The 17,802-nt window shown below is 41.1% G+C and overlaps 1 protein-coding gene across 1 annotated transcript in view; it reads left to right on the top strand.

Moving 5' to 3' along the window:
• Positions 1–17,802, top strand: part of PANX1 (pannexin 1) — a 903,960-nt gene that overhangs the window by 723,108 nt on the left and 163,050 nt on the right. The window contains exon 3 of the mRNA XM_044072647.1: positions 5,264–5,481. Within this exon, the coding sequence (XP_043928582.1) occupies positions 5,264–5,481 (218 nt within the window). The remainder of the gene's footprint in view (positions 1–5,263; positions 5,482–17,802) is intronic.

The following is a 17,802-nucleotide window of genomic DNA, read 5'->3' as shown; positions in this document are numbered from 1 at the left end:
GAGTAGGTATGCTCGAGGAGGATAAGTTGGGTAGGATGATAGACAAGACAGACAAGACAGCATACAGCGGCGGTATATGACAAATATGGGGTGGAAACACCTTGGACGGGGAGGGGTGGTTTGAAGTCGCAAGCCCATGAGCCCCCAATTGGAAACAGTGGGACTGAGATCCCCACCCATGAGCAGTCACCACTGCAACTTCACGGCCCCAAAGGTGGCTGTGCTGGGGGCTGTGTATGAGGGGCAGGTTCACCCTCTAATTGCACCACTCAGCCCTCAAGCTGGCATAGCCAGTCTCGAAACTCCATATCGAGCTCCCTATGCACCATGGCCCGGACCTGCAGACGGGTGACATATTCCTCTCCGCGCCCACTCCCGGGGTGGGGGGTGAGCCCCATCCCCTGCGGCGGTTCCACCAAAAGGTGGGGCAGGGACAATGGAGGAGGTGGTCCCAGGCTAGGCCCCATCTGTGCTGGTGCCCGGTGCCATGGCTAGCTGAGGTGGGACGGGTGGGTCATTAACGGCTGCCTACATTTCTTGGATCATCACACTGATTTTTCAGGGGAACAGGGTACCAAGCTGGTGATGTGGGCCATTTATCTGGACATGCTGGACAGATTGGAACAGTTGTGGGGTATGAATATGCATACAACTTTCTATTTGAACATTTAATTATGCATACAGCTTTCTGTCTGACATTGTAACAAAATCTGTACAGTTATGGGGTATGATTATGCATACAACTTACTAGAACTCCCGGGATTCAAACCCCTGCTGCGTGTGACAAAGAAATTACAGTTAACATCACAGTACACTGTGCTATCAGGGAATTGATGTGAAGCTTTCTACTCTTTTCCGTGTAAGTCTCCCTCACTTGTACAATATGACTGACCTCTTGGCACTTCCAGCATTGTTATACAGAACTTCATACACATTTTATCTCCATACCACAGTGTGGGTAACACTGCTTAATACAAAAGTACTATTTATGGTGTGCAACAGTTCAACAACATATGAAAGAAGAGTAAACAGAAGCACTCCAGGCGTTATACCTTTATTCACAGACTATTACACATTTATTTCTACTGGTACGGCACTTTCTAAGGCTCTTATGTTTGTTATGACAGTACATGCTGAATAATTACTAACCTGCCTCACGATGCAGCCTTTGCAACCTAGCATTATGGGCTTGCTGGTTCGCAGCCCGCTCATCTGCAGCTGTCAGAGAAGTACAGTGATATTTAGCCATACCTATCCATAGTATACACAAGCTAGGCAATTATTAACTACTTAGTAGAATGAGTACTTACTCAGTACTGGGGCATTAGGTATCTGCCGAGACACCTAGATCCACTGTTCTAGTACATTCCCCCCTCCACCGTTTCAGGTCAGCATGGTGTTGCCTGACCTGCTCACCAGTCCGGGGGATACCTGTGGCACTAGTGAGGTCACAGGCGAGACTGTCCCAGGCCTCCATTTTATACTGAGATCCCTGGTACTGGCCCTGCAGTAGTCTCTGTTCATGGAGTTTTACCAGGAGCCATACCATGATTTTTGACTCCTGGATGCTCCAGCGCTGTGCTCTGAACCGAGTGCCTTCACCCACACCAGCCATTCTGCCTGCAGTAGGAAGCTACAACCAGTTATGAGAAGTATTCCCGCCTGTAGGGTATAAGTATGGCCAACTTCCTGCACTTTCGGTGATTGGACGGTTTTGAAAAGGCTAAGCTATGTGCACACCTGCTTACCTAAGGTTGGCAGTGCTTAGGGAGGTATACCAATAGGCAGATTGAATTGGCTGCCCTACACATTGCTTACACTTAACAAGCTTAAAAGTTACTTAGCATTATGTTTGCTTTTTGGCAGTGATTTATTATTCATTACAGGTTATATACGTGTCTGGTAGCCATGATTCATGTGTACATACACTGTATGGGGTCCTGGGGACTTCTACAATTTATTACATTAACACCTCACATCTGTGCTTACTGCAGTACTCCAGATCACATATTTATGTGATGTAGCTGGGTATACAACATAAGGCTGTATAGAAAGTCCTTTCACATGTTCAGCTTGTTTTCCTATGGAGAGGTTTGTTTCTTAAAACCTCACTCTTATGTACTGTTGTGTTGGCTAAGTGGTTAAGTACTGTGACTGTAGTGTACAGGGTCCTGAGTTCGAGCCTTGCAGAAGCTGTTTATTTTGTTGCTGGGCAGAACACGGGCCATTGGGTGCAGAGTGATTAAGGCACTTTACAGCAGTTCTAAGCGGGTGTGCATGGTTTTGCGCAGAGCTAAGCAATGCTTACCTCCAGTTACAGTTTCTTACACTCAGTTAGCTTCTACTTTGCTTAATCTGTGTAGGCAATGCTTACCCCCACACAAACGCAGTTAAACACGCTTACTAGTGCTTATATATGCTTAGTACTGCTTATTTGTGCTTACACCTGTTTACTAGTGCCTTATTCATTATGACACTGACACTTCACGTGCATTTAATGCAGTACTTCAGTTCACATTAAATGTTATTTAGTAGGTTATGCAGCAAAACAATGTTCATGTACAGATTTCACATGGAAAATGGAATGTGATGCAGTGGGACTCGAACCGGGAATGCGTTCTCGTTAGGCGGATGCTCTTCCCACTACACTATTGCTGTGTTGCTTTATTTGGATATATATATCTTACTTGTTATCATTTTCAGCCTTTTAAGCTGCTTTAACCGTAGCTAAGCGAAGGGCACACCTACGCACCTACAGTTAGTTTTAATCAGTGTTTAAAAAAAAAATAAAAGGGTTTCTTTATTTACTTTTTCAGTACTGTTGCTGTTGTACACATGGGGAACTGTTGGTGGGGATATGCAGACACCTATGAGCGATCTCGCTCAGCTCTTAATACTTTCTGGTTTACTACATTGCAGGGGCGTGTTTATTCTGAGAGCTCTGCTCTCAGACACGCCCCCTACACTCGTACACTCTCCGTGTAAGCCTGGGAGCTCGGGCAGTGTGCCTTCATTAATATGCATGGCGCGCTGCCGTCCTGCTCCTAAACAGGCGATTCTGTGCAGGACTAAGCTAGTCCTGCACGGAAAATTAGTGAATCCGGGGGATAAGCATTTCCTTAATACATCAACTTAAAACACCACTGCTAAAACATACCTTCTCCGTTCACTTATTTACAATGCTGTCATCCTGACTGACCTTCAGATCTATCTAAAATTTAATTTTGAAGTAAGCTGAAACAAAGCTGCTAAATTCTCCACCACTGTATAATCTAATACACACCACAGCTCATCTCTCCATACCCTAAAATGGCTCAAACTTCCCCATCACCTGACTTGCATGCAGTTGTATTTCTGTAGCATATAAAATATTTCATAAACCCTTACCACCAAAACAGACCTCTACGTTTTGATGATAAGCAACTGATCTTTGTTTACAAGCCAAAAAAACTCCCTGACAATGTCTTTACTCCTGCACTGTTGCCAAAGTCTGGAATACCATTCCTTTACCCATCAGGACTATCACAGAGCAATATACTTTTGAATTTATGTTAAAGAAATTCTTATATAAGTCCTGCCTATGCTCTTGCCCCTCTCCTGACTAAAAGTCTCACACCTAACCAATAGTTCAACCCCTGTCCATACACTGCTATACTAATAACTTCTATCCCTATATCCTTATTCCGGCTCCACCCCCATGTCCACTTTTCTTCCCTCCTGTCTTACTGCTTGTCTTCTGTCTTCCATTTACCTTCCTCTTTTATAAAGCTCGAATTTTCTACCCTCAGCTATACTATATATATATATATATATATATATATATATATATCTATATATACATATACATATACATACATACATATATATATATATATATATATATATATATTATATATATATATATATGGGTCCCATTCACATGGTCAGCATTTCAAAATGCCGACTCCCATATGGCCGACACCATATGATCGACATTTGAAATGTCGACCATGGGAAACGTAACCGGCATCTACGTACAGTGCAGAATGGAAAGATTTGCACTTCCGCACTGTAGTGCAATTTCGGAGTTGGTATCTTAAAGTTACGGGGGGGGCCCATGGGTGCTGCAGGGGGGCAGAGCCACCCTGCTAGCAGCTTAAAGGAAGTTTTTATTTCCTTTTTAATGGTCTACTACCATTGTCGACATTTCAAATGTCGATCATATGATGTCGGCCATATGGGAGTCGGCATTTTGAAATGTCGACTTTGTGTAGTAGACCCATATATATATATATATATATATATATATATATATATATATATATATATATATATATATATATATATATATATATATATATATATATATATACCACTACCACATTATTTTCACTTGAACTATTTTTCCTCTAATATATACTGCAGTCTAAATTTTCAGTTGTTAACATTTTTAGGACATTTTTACATTATCTGTGAAAATGTTTATATGTATGTACAATTGTGACCTTTTTGCTGTTTCTTTGCACTGAATTTCCTTATGTGCATTGATTACAAGTCTACAATACGTTTGCATAATTATTGAAAATCTGTATGTATGTATGTATATATGTTATAAAATTATTGTGAAACGTTTTATGTCTATATTTTGTATTATTGTGGAGCTTTTCTTTCTGGGCCTTTACTGAAAATGGGCTTTTTCAGACTTTCCCAGTAAACAAATGTCAGTAAAAAAATCTCTGTCTGAATTATGGCTGCCACCATCAACCCCCACCCCCATGCTAAGGATGTCTAGTGTTAGGGAATGAAGGGACTTCAAGCCAGTTCCAACATTAACCTCTTTAGGTGAAGAACACCATTACTGCATTGAAGGGAACGCCAACAGTTTTCTTTCTTCTTTTTTTTTTTTTTTGTTAATCGGGAATGAATTTAATGCCATATCATGCAGGAACATTTATTTCCAGTTGTACAACTAGTAGGCATATTTGTAAACTTGAAGAATGTTTCTGCTGTCAGTGCTGACTACAGTGTTACATGTGTTGTTATGTATTGTTATATACAAAGATTCTGATAAACAGAACATGTAACAGAAAAGCTGGCCAGTATTTTAAGTTTTTTTTCTTGTGTTTTAACAAGGCATTTTCAGAATGACTAGTTACATTGGAATGATGTTGTTACTTAAAATTTAACTCCCAGTTGCCTCTTAAAGTGCATTTTTAAAATTGTTGTTCATCCTGTGTTAGAAACTGCTTTAAACTCACACCACTTTTTTGTTATTATTTTGTAGTTTTTTCCATATATACTGCTGCTGGTGGCTATTGTGTTGTATGTTCCATCACTTATCTGGCGTTTCACTGCTGCTCCTCATCTTCAGTCCGACCTTTCATTTATAATGGAAGAACTGGATAAAGCCTATAACAGAGCAATTAAGTTGGCCAGCAGTTATTCGTGCAATGGAGGAAGTAGTAATTTCGATTTGACTGCTGCCGTAAATGAATCTCCAAGGTAACCGGACATGTGTTACAGATATTTTACATTTTTCTTGTTTTATATTCACAAATTATTTTACAAATTGTTAACTAGACTGTTGCAGGAAAAAAAGTCGGTTTGTTTCCTAAGCCAAGTGTTCTACGTCCTCTCTATGTATGACAATAAGTTGATTTTTCGAAGTGCATAAGCATCAAAACACAGGTAACCGATGCTGGTATTTTAAACATCAACATAATGAAAACTCCACATAATTAAAAAAAAATTTCAAAAGGAAACACAGTTTTTGTTTGCAAACCATTAATCAAAATCATATGAGTAAATCGGATATACTTTGTTTGAAAAGTGGTATTGTTACAGAAAGGGATTTCTAAGATAAGGTGTAGGGTTGAAGTTAGGAGCAAGGTAAGGGTTGGCATGCATTAGTTAGGATGGGTTTATGGTAACTCACTAAATGCCAAAATGAGTAAAGTAAAATATATCAAGCATTACTAATTAAATATCACAGTGATTGAAATACACTTCTACTGAATTTAGACTCACTGAACATTAAAAATACATTCAGGCTATAGTCTTAAAAACAAAACAACACTCATCAACTATTAATAACAAAAGAACTAAAACCAAACCACAAAACAAAAAATATTTTTTACCTAAAAGAACAGGTATCATGTTTATTGGTTAAATTAACCTTTCTTGGAAGTCAGTTCACAAAACCTGTTGAAATGACTTTCAGTTAACTTTGGAGATCATTGTTTTGCAGAGGGCAAGTCATTCAGCAGTCTCATGTGGTAAATACCTCCGTACAAGTAATCTTATATATACCTAGTCCAAAACTGGACAACAGTGGAGAAAAGAGGGAACTCCACTGCTGGTAAAAGCTGTTTCTTAAGTTTTATTTCTATCAACATTCACAGGAACTGCTGTCAGTAGACTGACATGTTTCCAAATAACCTACACACAACATCACATTAACGAGTTGCCCATCCACAAAAGCAAATACTAAACGGAAGTTAGCAAGTTTGCCCTCTACCAATCCCCCTGCAGTGTAGATGTACCAATTCCAAGATCACACAACAATGGGAGAAGGGAACACTCCTAATGCATGCTGCGCAGTGATCTCACACTGAAACATACCTATACATTGAAAAAAGGCATTTCAAGTACAGTGAGTAGCCAGTAAGTTATCCTTCAACTTTAGACTATTCTTATCCCTGCATATTTAAAACAGAAAAAGTAAATCAAACACAGAACCCAATTAAATCAAAAACAAACCACTTGAAGACCACCAAGTACCCCAGTTTGATAAACGTCCATATTTGAAACAAGCTGACTTTTGAACAATATTGCACACCTTCAAGAACATTTGAGAAAACTGCTTTTCAGTGAGAGTAGTGTTTGTATATCTGTGTGTGTGTGTGTGTGTGTCTCTCTCTGTATAAAAATATATATATATAAATAAAATGTGTGCGTGCGTACATATATATATATATATATATATATATATATATATATATAGAGAGAGAGAGAGAGAGAGATGGGTCTATTTTGTTTTAGTGAATTTACACTTAGCCAAAACTTTAAAACGTAAGACGATTTCACCAAAGGTTCCCACTTCCGAAGCAACAAATCACTGATATTTTCTACAGGGAAGTGAACCACTTAGCCATCAAGATACAACTGAAACAAGCGACTCCAATTAAACCCCTGCAAGTGGGGGGCTTCACCAACCTCCAACCCCCCAACTAAATATACCAACTCCGAGACCTCATTGCACTGGGGAAAACAGGCAGAGCTCACCCTGGTGGCCAAGTGGTTCGTTTCACTGTAAAAAATATCAGTGATTTATTGGTTCAGTGAATTGAGTGTTTGGGGAAGTCGTATCGTGTTTTTGAAGTTCAGGTAAGTGTAATTTCGATTAAGCAAGATATACCCATCTATATATATACATATATATATATATATATATATATATATATATATATATATATAAATATATATATATATAAATAAATTATATATATATATATATATATATATATATATATATATATATATATATATATATATAAAATGTGTGTGTGTGTATATGGGTCTACCTGATATTATCGAAACCCCACTTCACCGAACTTCAAAACAACAAGATGACTCTGCCGAAAACTCAGTATTTTGAACTTGCACATCACTGGAGTTTTACTCTTGGAAAGGAGACACATGGTCACCATGGGGAAATTTGCCCTTTTCCCCATGATAGTGCGATCTCAGAGTTATTATATTTAGTTAGGGAAGTGTAGGGAGTGCAGCCCCCCCACTTGGGTGGGTTTGATATGCTCCAGTGTGTTTGTTTTCGCCTGGTGGCCAAGTGTCTCCTTTCCTGGAGTAAAACTCCGGTGATGAGCACATTCGAAATACTGAGTTTTTGGCAGAGTTGTCTCGTAGTTTTGAAGTTCAGTGAAGTGAGTTTTCAATTATATCAGGTAGACTCATACACATACACACATATATACACACACACACACATATATATATATATATATATATATATATATATATATATATATACACATTTGTTTGTGCCTTTCGGCTTTTCCCTGTTAGGGGTCGCCACAGCGGAACTCCGGTCCGCTAATGATTGGCAGTTGATTTTTACGTACCGGCTTGCCAGGCCTGACCGCACAACCTTCAACGAAGGTAGCCCATTCACGCATGTCTCCACGCAGAAGACGCTCTAGCCGAGAATCGAACCGGACAGCTTCTTACTGTGAGGCGACAACACTACCGCAGCACCACCACCGCTGGTCGATAAATATATATATATATATATATATATATATATATATATATTTTTATATATATATATATATATATATGTGTGTGTGTGTGTGTGTGTGTGTGTATATATATATATATATATATATATATATATATATATATATATATATATATATATATGCAGACACACACATATATACATATATATGTGTATATATATATATATATATATATATATATATATATATATATAATACACATATATATGTATATCTATATATATATATATATGTGTGTGTGTGTGTGTGTGTGTATATATATATATATATATATATATATATACATATATATATATATATATATATATATATATATATATATATATACACATATATGGGTCTACTTTAATTCACTGAAAATTCATTTCACTGCATTTCAAAACACTCACACCAAATCACTGAAAGTTCAAATCACTGAAAACTCATTTCACTGAATCACATTTCACAGAATGTAAGTACTATTGGGCAAATAAAATGTATATGCCGTTTTCCCCACTGTAGTGTGATCCTGGATTTAGTTTATATAGTTAGGGGGGTGTGGGGGGCATAACCCCCAACCTACATATATATATACATACATATATATATATATATATATATATATATAGATATATAAAAATAATGTATCCATTCTGTATCTTCTTCTTTCAGCTGCTGCCGTTGGCAGCAGATCATCTGTTTCCATTTCTTTCTTTCTGTCCTCTTCATCTTGCTCTGTCACACCAGCCACCCACATGTCCTCTCTCATCACATCCATAAACATTATCTTAGGCCTTCCTCTTTTCCTCTTACCTGGCAGCTCCATCCTTAGCATCCTTCTCCCGATATCCAACATCACTCCTCAGTATATGTCCAAACCAACACAATCTTGACTCTCTTGCTTTGTCTCCAAACTGTCCAACTTGAGCTGACCCTCTAATATACTAATTCCTAATCCTGTCCCTCCTTATCATAGCCAGTGCAAATTTTAACATCTTTAGCTCTGCCACCTCCAGCTATGACTCATGTCTTTTCATCAGTGCCACCGTCTCCAACCCATATAACATAGCTGGTCCCACTACCATCTTGTAGACCTTCCCTTTCACTCATACTGGTACCCATCCATCATAAATCACTCCTGACACTCTTGTCCACCCACTCCACCCTGCGTGCACTCTTCTTCATCTCTCTTCCACAGTCACCATTACTGTGAACTGTTGATCCCGAGTATTTAGACTCATCCACCTTCACCAACTCCAGTCCCTGCATCATCACCTTTCCTCTGTCCTCCCTCTCATTCACACACACATATATTCTGTCTTATTCCTGCTAACCTTCAGTCCTTTTCTCTCTAGAGCATATCTCCACCTTTTGAGGGTCTCCTCAACCTGTTCCCTACTGTCACTACAGATCACAATATCATCCATAAATGTCAATAGTCCACGGGGACTTCTGTCCGACCTTGGCTGTCAACCTGTCCATCACCGCTGCAAATAAGAAATCCCACCTCCACCTTGAATGCATCCATCACTCCTACTGCAAACCTCACAACTGTCACACAGCCTTTGCACATATCCTGTACTACTCTTACACACTTCTCTGCCACTCCCAACTTCTACATACAGTACCACAACTCCTGTCTTGACACCCTGTCATATGTTATCTCTAAGTCCACAAAGACACAGTGCAACTCCTAAGTTTCTCTATATTTCTCCATCAATGCCCTCAGAGCAAACATTGCATCTGTAGTGCTCTTTCCCAGCAAGAAACCGTACTGCTGCTCACTAATCATCACCTCCCTTCTTAATCTAGTTTCCACTACTCTTTCCCATAACTTCATGCTGTGGCTAAGCAGTTTTATCCTTCTGTAGTTACTACAGGTCTGCACATATCAACACAGGGAGAACTTTTAGTTTTAAGAGCAATGATGTTGCTGGTTTAGACTCCTAAAAATCTGGACAAAAGAACCATGAACTGTAGACAAACTCTGTAGAGACTGTGAAGTAATCAAACACTTAATAACTTGTTTAGAAATTGATAATAAACAGATGTCTGCTTTCACTCTTAACCGAGCTGCATCAGATCTAACTTTAGTTTATGTAACATGCAGTATTTATATGCTTTGACATGTAGTTCATTGTCAGTTTGCTGGAGCTGGGGCCAAGCTGCAATAGCACGCATCTACTCTTTCATATCTGTTCTGCATATCTAGTTCTACTGGCAGCTAATAGAAAGTAGCTTATGTGCTGTATTCCTGTCCTATATGGCTATTACAGTAAACTCTCAGTTAATTGGCACTTATGGGGATTGATAGATGCCTGATAACTGTAGTTTCTGGCTGCTTGTTAGATACTTTTAAAAATAGGCCTGGCTAATACTGTACCCTGTACTGTTTGGTTTGACTTGTTCTCAGGTTGGGGAGAGAGGGAATTTATTCCCATCTTCCATTTTAAAACTCTAAAACTCTAAAAACATAAGGTATTGTTATAGTCATAAATAAATAGCCGTAAGAATTTACCTTATATGCCTTCAGTCAGGAACAACACTTCAGGATGTGCAAACAGAATTTTATTCTTACAGTGCTGGGAGACAATCTTCATAGCCAATATTAAAATAGTCTCTCTGAAGAGAGACAGCCTACATCTTTTACACATTTTTCTTATCAAACCTGGTCATGCACTTTCATTACGTTACAGTGACGCTAGCTAATAGAAAACTTTTCAAATGTCCTCATTCCTCATTTTCGCCTCTGACTTCACGTGAACACCTTTCTGTACATGATCCTCCTGCTTCCAAGGGGTCTTATTTCTGACCTTGGATGTTTCTAACCTTCCCTAGCAACAACGCATTCCTAGCCTGGAGGAGTTAGGCTAACAAATTCCTTTTGTAGTAACTAACATGCCTCAACTTCATACAACAAGTACTTTTTTCCTTATTACATATTAAAAGAATGTAGTTAAGATACAGTAATATTTTTTTTTGCTTATGAAGCTGTATTTTCAAAGCCCTGCATGCAAACTATATTTGCTTTTTAACAATCATATTATATCAACATTAATAAACTGAAATTAATACACATTTTAATAACTAATCTTATCCCATAGCAGTATGTTTCTGCGGGGTGGGAAACAGAAAGTGCAGCACATAAAAATTGTACTGTATTTCTTCGATTTTTTTATTTTTTTTGCTGGTTGCTTGAGAGTCCTGGTTCCTTGAGTTTCGGTTAGCTGAGTTTACTGTAGTTAATTGATACAAACACTTTGTATACCTCTTGCCACTGGCAGTGCACATCCGTTAGTACTTCATTGTGTCTGTGATGTGATAAGTTGATACTGTTTGCAATAGTTTAAATGGCCACCAGTTACCAACAAATACGTGACAGCAAGTCAGATTGTAATCTTTAAAGTGTTATTTTGTTGTAAATATAATTAAACTAGTCATAACTATACTGGGAACACTCTAGCAGACCCAGTGAAGGGGAGAACCTTCCTGGTATCCCTTTCTTCAGGTAACATACCACTCTTTCCTATATTAAAATTAATACAATTATTTAGTGATACATCAATTACAAATGTGTGCCAAGAGACATGAAGAAGCTGTAGCTAAAGACAGTATATATCAAAACAGGTAAGTTATAAGAGGTAGGCAGCAAGACATATGCCACAAGTCCTAGTTAATGTTTTGAAGACAAAAAGACTCCAGTGTCATGAAAGTCATGTGGATGTTGCCACAGTTGTAATTCCTGTCATGCAGCTGGGAATCAGTGAGCCTGCAGTAAGTGTATGTCTAGTGTCTGATGCTTAAAACCCTTACAGAGCTGTCTAGGGGAAATGGGAAAAATATGACTGCCTAATCATTGGTAGCATAGTGAAGCAAGTTGATTACTACATTTGAGCAATATATTAATCTGCTGAGAAAAATAGAGAATGTTCTGTAGTCCTGTCTCGCCTTCATTCTTACATATGGGTTCGGAGCTGATCCTCGGCTCCAACTCGGCCGACTACAAGGCTCAAGGTCTCGTAGTTGGCTTGTGGCTAGGTAGGTATCCCATAGTGCACTAGTAAGAATCCCCAGATCTCATTTGCCGCGTCTACGAGTTCAGAAGTGCTTCTTGCTTGGCCGTGGCTAAGTTGCATATTTTTTCATTATTATTGTAGTTTTATTGATATTTCTTCACAAAAGATAGCTTAGATTACTTAGTCTTAGTAATAGTTTTTCATAGGTAGTTAATAGTAGTGTGTTTTGCTAAATTTACGTAGTTAGTGTTGAGAACTTGTTGGCCATTCTAGGCCCGTCTTTTGTTCTCTGTGTGGTATCCTTCAGTGTGTTCGTTTTTTGACATAGTTCCTATTAGCATAGGTCCGCGTTTGGGTTAGGACCTTGTTTTTTGTCTAGTTTTCAGTAGTATAGTATATTGTGTGCAGTGTCGTTTATTATTATTGACTATACTATTATTGACTAGTTTTCACCTCCTGTTTAAGATTTACTATTTGTGGTATTTTCTGACTTAGCATCTTTCCTGTTTCCACAGCTAGGTCCGTTTAAGTTAGAGGACCTAGTCCTCTGTTTAACTTTCTGACTCTTTTCCTCAACAGGGCTTGGCCCGTTTAAGTTAGAGGACCTAGCCTCTCTTGTTTTCTCCTCTGTGTGTGAGTTAGTTTAGCGGGGCTAGGCCCGTTTAAGTTAGAGGACCTAGTCCTCGGTTGTATTTTTTGTGTAGCTTCTTAAAGGGTGAGGCCCATTTAAGTTTGAGGACCTTGTCTTCTCTTCTTTTTCATAGTACTTTCTTTTGTAGACATGTCGAAGGAATCCAAAGATCATAAACCTTCGGGTTTTAAAAAGTGCCTTAAGTGCTCCCAAAAAATGTTGATTACTGATGGGCACAGTAATTTCATTTACTGCCTTGGAGCCATTCACCTACAGGAAACTTGTTCTTTCTGTCACTCCTTCAGCTCCAGAGTTCTCCAGGAAAGAAAAAACAAATTACTACTGAAAGGTCTATTTAAGCCTTCCTTCAAGGAGGACTTAGCCAGCTCTTCTTCATCCTCAAAGTCTCACTCATCAAAGAAAGAGAAGGTCAACAAGTCGGCCAAGAAACATTCTCCTGCGCTGACTGTTTTGTCTGAACCTCCTCAGAAAACTTTAAAATTGGATAAGCCTTCTACCGCTTCAGCTCCACTGTCCCCGGAGCCGGTCGAGGTTATCGATGTTGACACTGCAGTGTCATCCCCAAGTCTTTCGGAGCCGACTACTGAGAAATTGCATTGGAGCCAGTCCAGAGAGCTATTGCTGGTCCCTCAATTTTACAGAGATCTAGGTTGTCTACCCTATCATCCAGATCCTCCAAGAGCATTTTGGAAGAGGATGTAGAGAGAGTAGTGCTTAGACTTTTGAAGTCGTCTGCTTTACCCAAATTGTTGCTGGCTCCAAACCAGTCGGTTCTGGAGCCATCTAAGACCATTCTCCCTGTTGTGGTTCCTCCTCCGAGCCGTGTTGTCCTTCAGAGCCGGAGATTTCAGTGCCGCTTGTTGTGGAACCCTCGGTTCCAGCTCCCCTTGTGGCTGTCTTGGAGCCGAGTTCCACTCTGACACCTTGGACCTGAACCTCTTCGGTGCTGAGTCTACCTCTCGGTGCGTTGGTTAGGTTGAGCTCAGACCCTACGTCCATCTCGGAGCCAATCGCTTTGGAGCCGAGGGCTACCGCCGTTTCCGCGGAACCGGGGCTGTCTTTGGAGCTGGAGAAATCTGCATTCGAGATGATGAGGAGCATGCTGTCCCGGTCGTCATCTCCACACAAGGGTACTGATACTCTTCCCCCTCAAGCACCGACTTCTGTGTCAGCACCATCTCTCTGTCTTGACAGCAGAGACCCGCAGCCTCAGGAGCCCCCGTTGAGTGGCCCCCAGTCTTCTGAGACCTCCCCAAAATACCCTTCTGAGGAGCCCCCTCAGAAGAGGACATGCAAGAGGAAGCATGTAGACTCCCCGGATGAGTCCATCACCTCAAACACTGACCACTGAGGAGTCAGAAGGGTCCCCCAGGTTATCCTCTTATGATATTTCCTTTGTAGATATCTTAAAGATCCTGAAGCAGAGAGGCGGCTGGCCCACTGTCACCCCTTCTGATGAGGAGTCAGTGTACCTGAAGGCTTTTGGGTCTCAAACTTCAGCTTCTTGGGTGTCTCCACCTTTTGATGAACTCCTGGATCTAGTTAGTTGAAAGGTGTGGGAAACTCCTGATGCCGTGGAACCAGTCCCCAGAAGACCCAAAAAATTTCTCTCTGCCCCTAAGGAGAAAGAGTTCTTGACCAAGGGTGTGTCTGCAGATGCCATGGTGGTGGCGGTAGCCACTAAGAAGGAACTAGCGGAGACTTCTACATCTGTCCATCCACCGAGCAAAGAGTCTCAAATGATGGATAGATACGGGAAGCGTATCTTCTCTTCAGCGGCTTTTACTCTCACTATCTCACACATTTTACTAGGCTTCAGAGAGATCTCCTAAAGGAGCTAGGAAATACTCTTCAAGGTACATCAACTGAAGGAGTCCCTGAGAAAGTTACTGCTCGGTTGTCCACCTTAAACTCCATTGTTAACTCCTCCATGAGGCTGATCTCCTAAGCAGCCGATGGAGCAAGTAGGGCAGCGGGTTCAGGAGTTTCCCTTAGGAGATACTCCTGGATGCGCTTATGTAGTTTTGTGGAGCCCTTCAAATCTACTTTTACCAATGCCCCCTTTGGCGTTTTTTCTTTGTTTGGACCAAAGGTAAAAGATACTCTCACCAGGTGCGAACAGGAAGGGAAAAATCTCTCTGCCATGGGAGTACGTTTTACCATCCTTTCTAGACCATATTCCAAGGGTCAGAGAGGCAGGAAGATGTGGTTCAAGACGTCCCAGAGATTTTTCCCAGACGCACAAGGTGATTCCTCCTTCAGAGGCAGGGGAGGAGGAGCTAATGGTAGACTTTGCCCTAGAGGCAGGGGGGGGTCTGCAAAACCAGGGTGGCCGTGATTCTTTTTGCGGCCGGCCATATCAGCGCTCCTGATGTGGGGCCCGGCTGCGCTTCCCTGGAGCCAGTCGGGGATCACTTATCTTTGTATCCAGAAGCCTGGCTCAACATCACCCAAGAAAATTGGGTATAAAGAATAATCACCAGAGGATACTGCATACCCTTCTTTCTTCCACCCCACACCCCCAAGAAGATCCCAGATGTTCCACCCAATCACAGGGATCAAGCAACTATAGAAGTTCAAAAGTTCCTTTCAAAGATAGTCATCCAAACCATCACGGCAGACCAGATAGGATTCGGAACTTACTCCAGATTCTTTTTAGTGCCAAAATGAACAGAGGACTGGAGGCCCATTTTGGACCTCAGCAAACTAAACAGATCCGTAGAGAAGGCCAAGTTCCGCATGGTAACCCTGCAGTCTATACTCCCTCTATTAGTGAAAGACAATTGGATGTGCTCCATAGACCTCCAAGATGCATACCACCACATAAAAATGGACAGAGCATTGAGGAATTGAGGAGTCATCTGCGCTTCCGGCTGGGAGCCAGTCAGTACCAATTTCATGCTCTTCCCTTTGGTCTCACCACAGCCCCCAGGGTGTTCACCAAATGCATGGTGGTAGTGACAGCTCACTTGAGACATCATGGATTCCAAGTGTTTCTGTACCTGGACGACTGGCTCCTGACCGCCACCATCAGGCACCTACTCCTACAAGCCAGCGATTCAACCATCCAGCTCTGTACTCAGCTGGGAATTACGGTAAATTGGGAAAAGTCTGCCTTGTCACCCTCTCAATTTGTGACTTTTTTAGGTGCAGAAATAGACACAGTCGCCATGATGGCTTATCTCCCTGCAGACAGAATTCAAAATCTCAGGCAACAGATTTACAGCTTACTTCCTCTACAAAAAGTCAAGGCAAAGACAATGCTGAATCTCTTAGGGACCATGGCTTCTACCATAAATCTAGTTCCACTAGCCAGATTGCATATGCAAATTCTTCAATGGCTACTTTTTTCCCAGTGGTCTCTTCAACAACAGCCTCTATCTCATCATATTCTCATAACGGAGTCTTGCAAAAAGAACCTTTGTTGGTGGATTCAGCCCGATCAGCTGACGACAGGAACACCCTTCCTCCCTCACCAACCCGTTGCTACTGTGACCACGGATGCCTCCTAGATAGGTTGGGGGGGGGGGGCATTATCCAGGCAAGACTGTCCAAGGCACATGGCAAGATTACAGGGCTCACCTGCATACCAATGTCCTAGAGATGAGAGCAGTGCTTCTAGAATTGCAAGCACTTCACGACTTTCTTCCTTTAGGGACAATAGCAATCCAATCGGACAATATGTCAGTGGTGTGGTATCTAAGCAAGCAAAGAGGAACCAGATCTTACCCCCTTTGTCGAGAGGCTCTTTGTGTTTGGCAGTGGGCGATATCTTCCCAGTGCTTTCTAGTAGCAATGCATATCCCGGGGACAACCAATATGATAGTCGACAAGCTCAGCAGGGCAATCTTGATGCCTCCCAGGTGGTCTCTGAATCAAAATGTAACGGAACAGATTTTCCGCAAATGGGGATAGCCTTGCTGCAATCTTTTTGCCACCCTGATCAACGCCAAATGCAGCAGCTACTTCTCCCTTATCCCCCCTCCGGTGGAGTCACTGTGAGATGCACTTGTTCATGATTGGCCTCCGGGACTTCTTTATGCATTTCCCCCATTTCCGCTCATATCAAAAGTGATCCAAAAAGCAAAGTTCTTGGGAAGCAAAATGATTTTGATCACGCCTTACTGCCCTCGCCAGATTTGGTTCCCCTTTCTCTGGCCTCATCTCCTAGGCGATCCATGGACTCTGGACCCAGTTCCAGACCTCTTGACACACGTCAAGGCTCCCTTCACCCCTGCCTCCACATCCTCAACTTGACTGCATGGCTGCTGCACTTCCACCCCTAGTCAGGCTTCATGATTTTTCACCTGCAGTGACCCATATACTTACGTCTTCCCACAAACCTTCCACTAGGAATTTATACGCTAGCAAATGGAAAAGATTTTCTATCTGGGCAAAAGAGAAAAAAATGTAGATCCTTACACAGCCATCCATCCCTTTGGTGTTAGAATTTCTAACCGAACTTTCCATCAGGGATCAGCTGCTGTTACAATTAGAGTTCAACTGGCAGTGATATCAAATTTTCATATGGGACAACATGAGCCTAATCTGATGACCCACAGATTATGTAAAACCTTCCTTAAAGGCACTACCTTGCTGAGACCTCCTTTTCAGGAACCTGTACCTCTTTGGGATCTAAATTTCATTCTGTCCAAACTTACTTCCTCGCCTTTTGAACCTGCACATTCGTGTGAATTGAAGTTTCTGTCTTGGAAGACCATTTTTCTAGTAGCTATCACATCCGCTAGACGGGTATAAGAGTTGCAAGCACTGTCAATCAAACCTTCCTGTTTGATTTTTCATAAAGACAGAGTTTCCCTTTGTACAAATCCTTCCTTCATCCCTAAAGTTTGCTCTCAGG

The sequence above is a fragment of the Protopterus annectens genome, chromosome 5.part0 (genome assembly GCF_019279795.1).
Source record: "Protopterus annectens isolate FY-2018-M chromosome 5.part0, PAN1.0, whole genome shotgun sequence".
NCBI classification, from domain to species: Eukaryota; Metazoa; Chordata; order Ceratodontiformes; family Protopteridae; genus Protopterus; species Protopterus annectens.
Note: the sequence above shows the minus strand (reverse complement) of the source record. Positions and strands in the feature narration are given on the sequence as shown.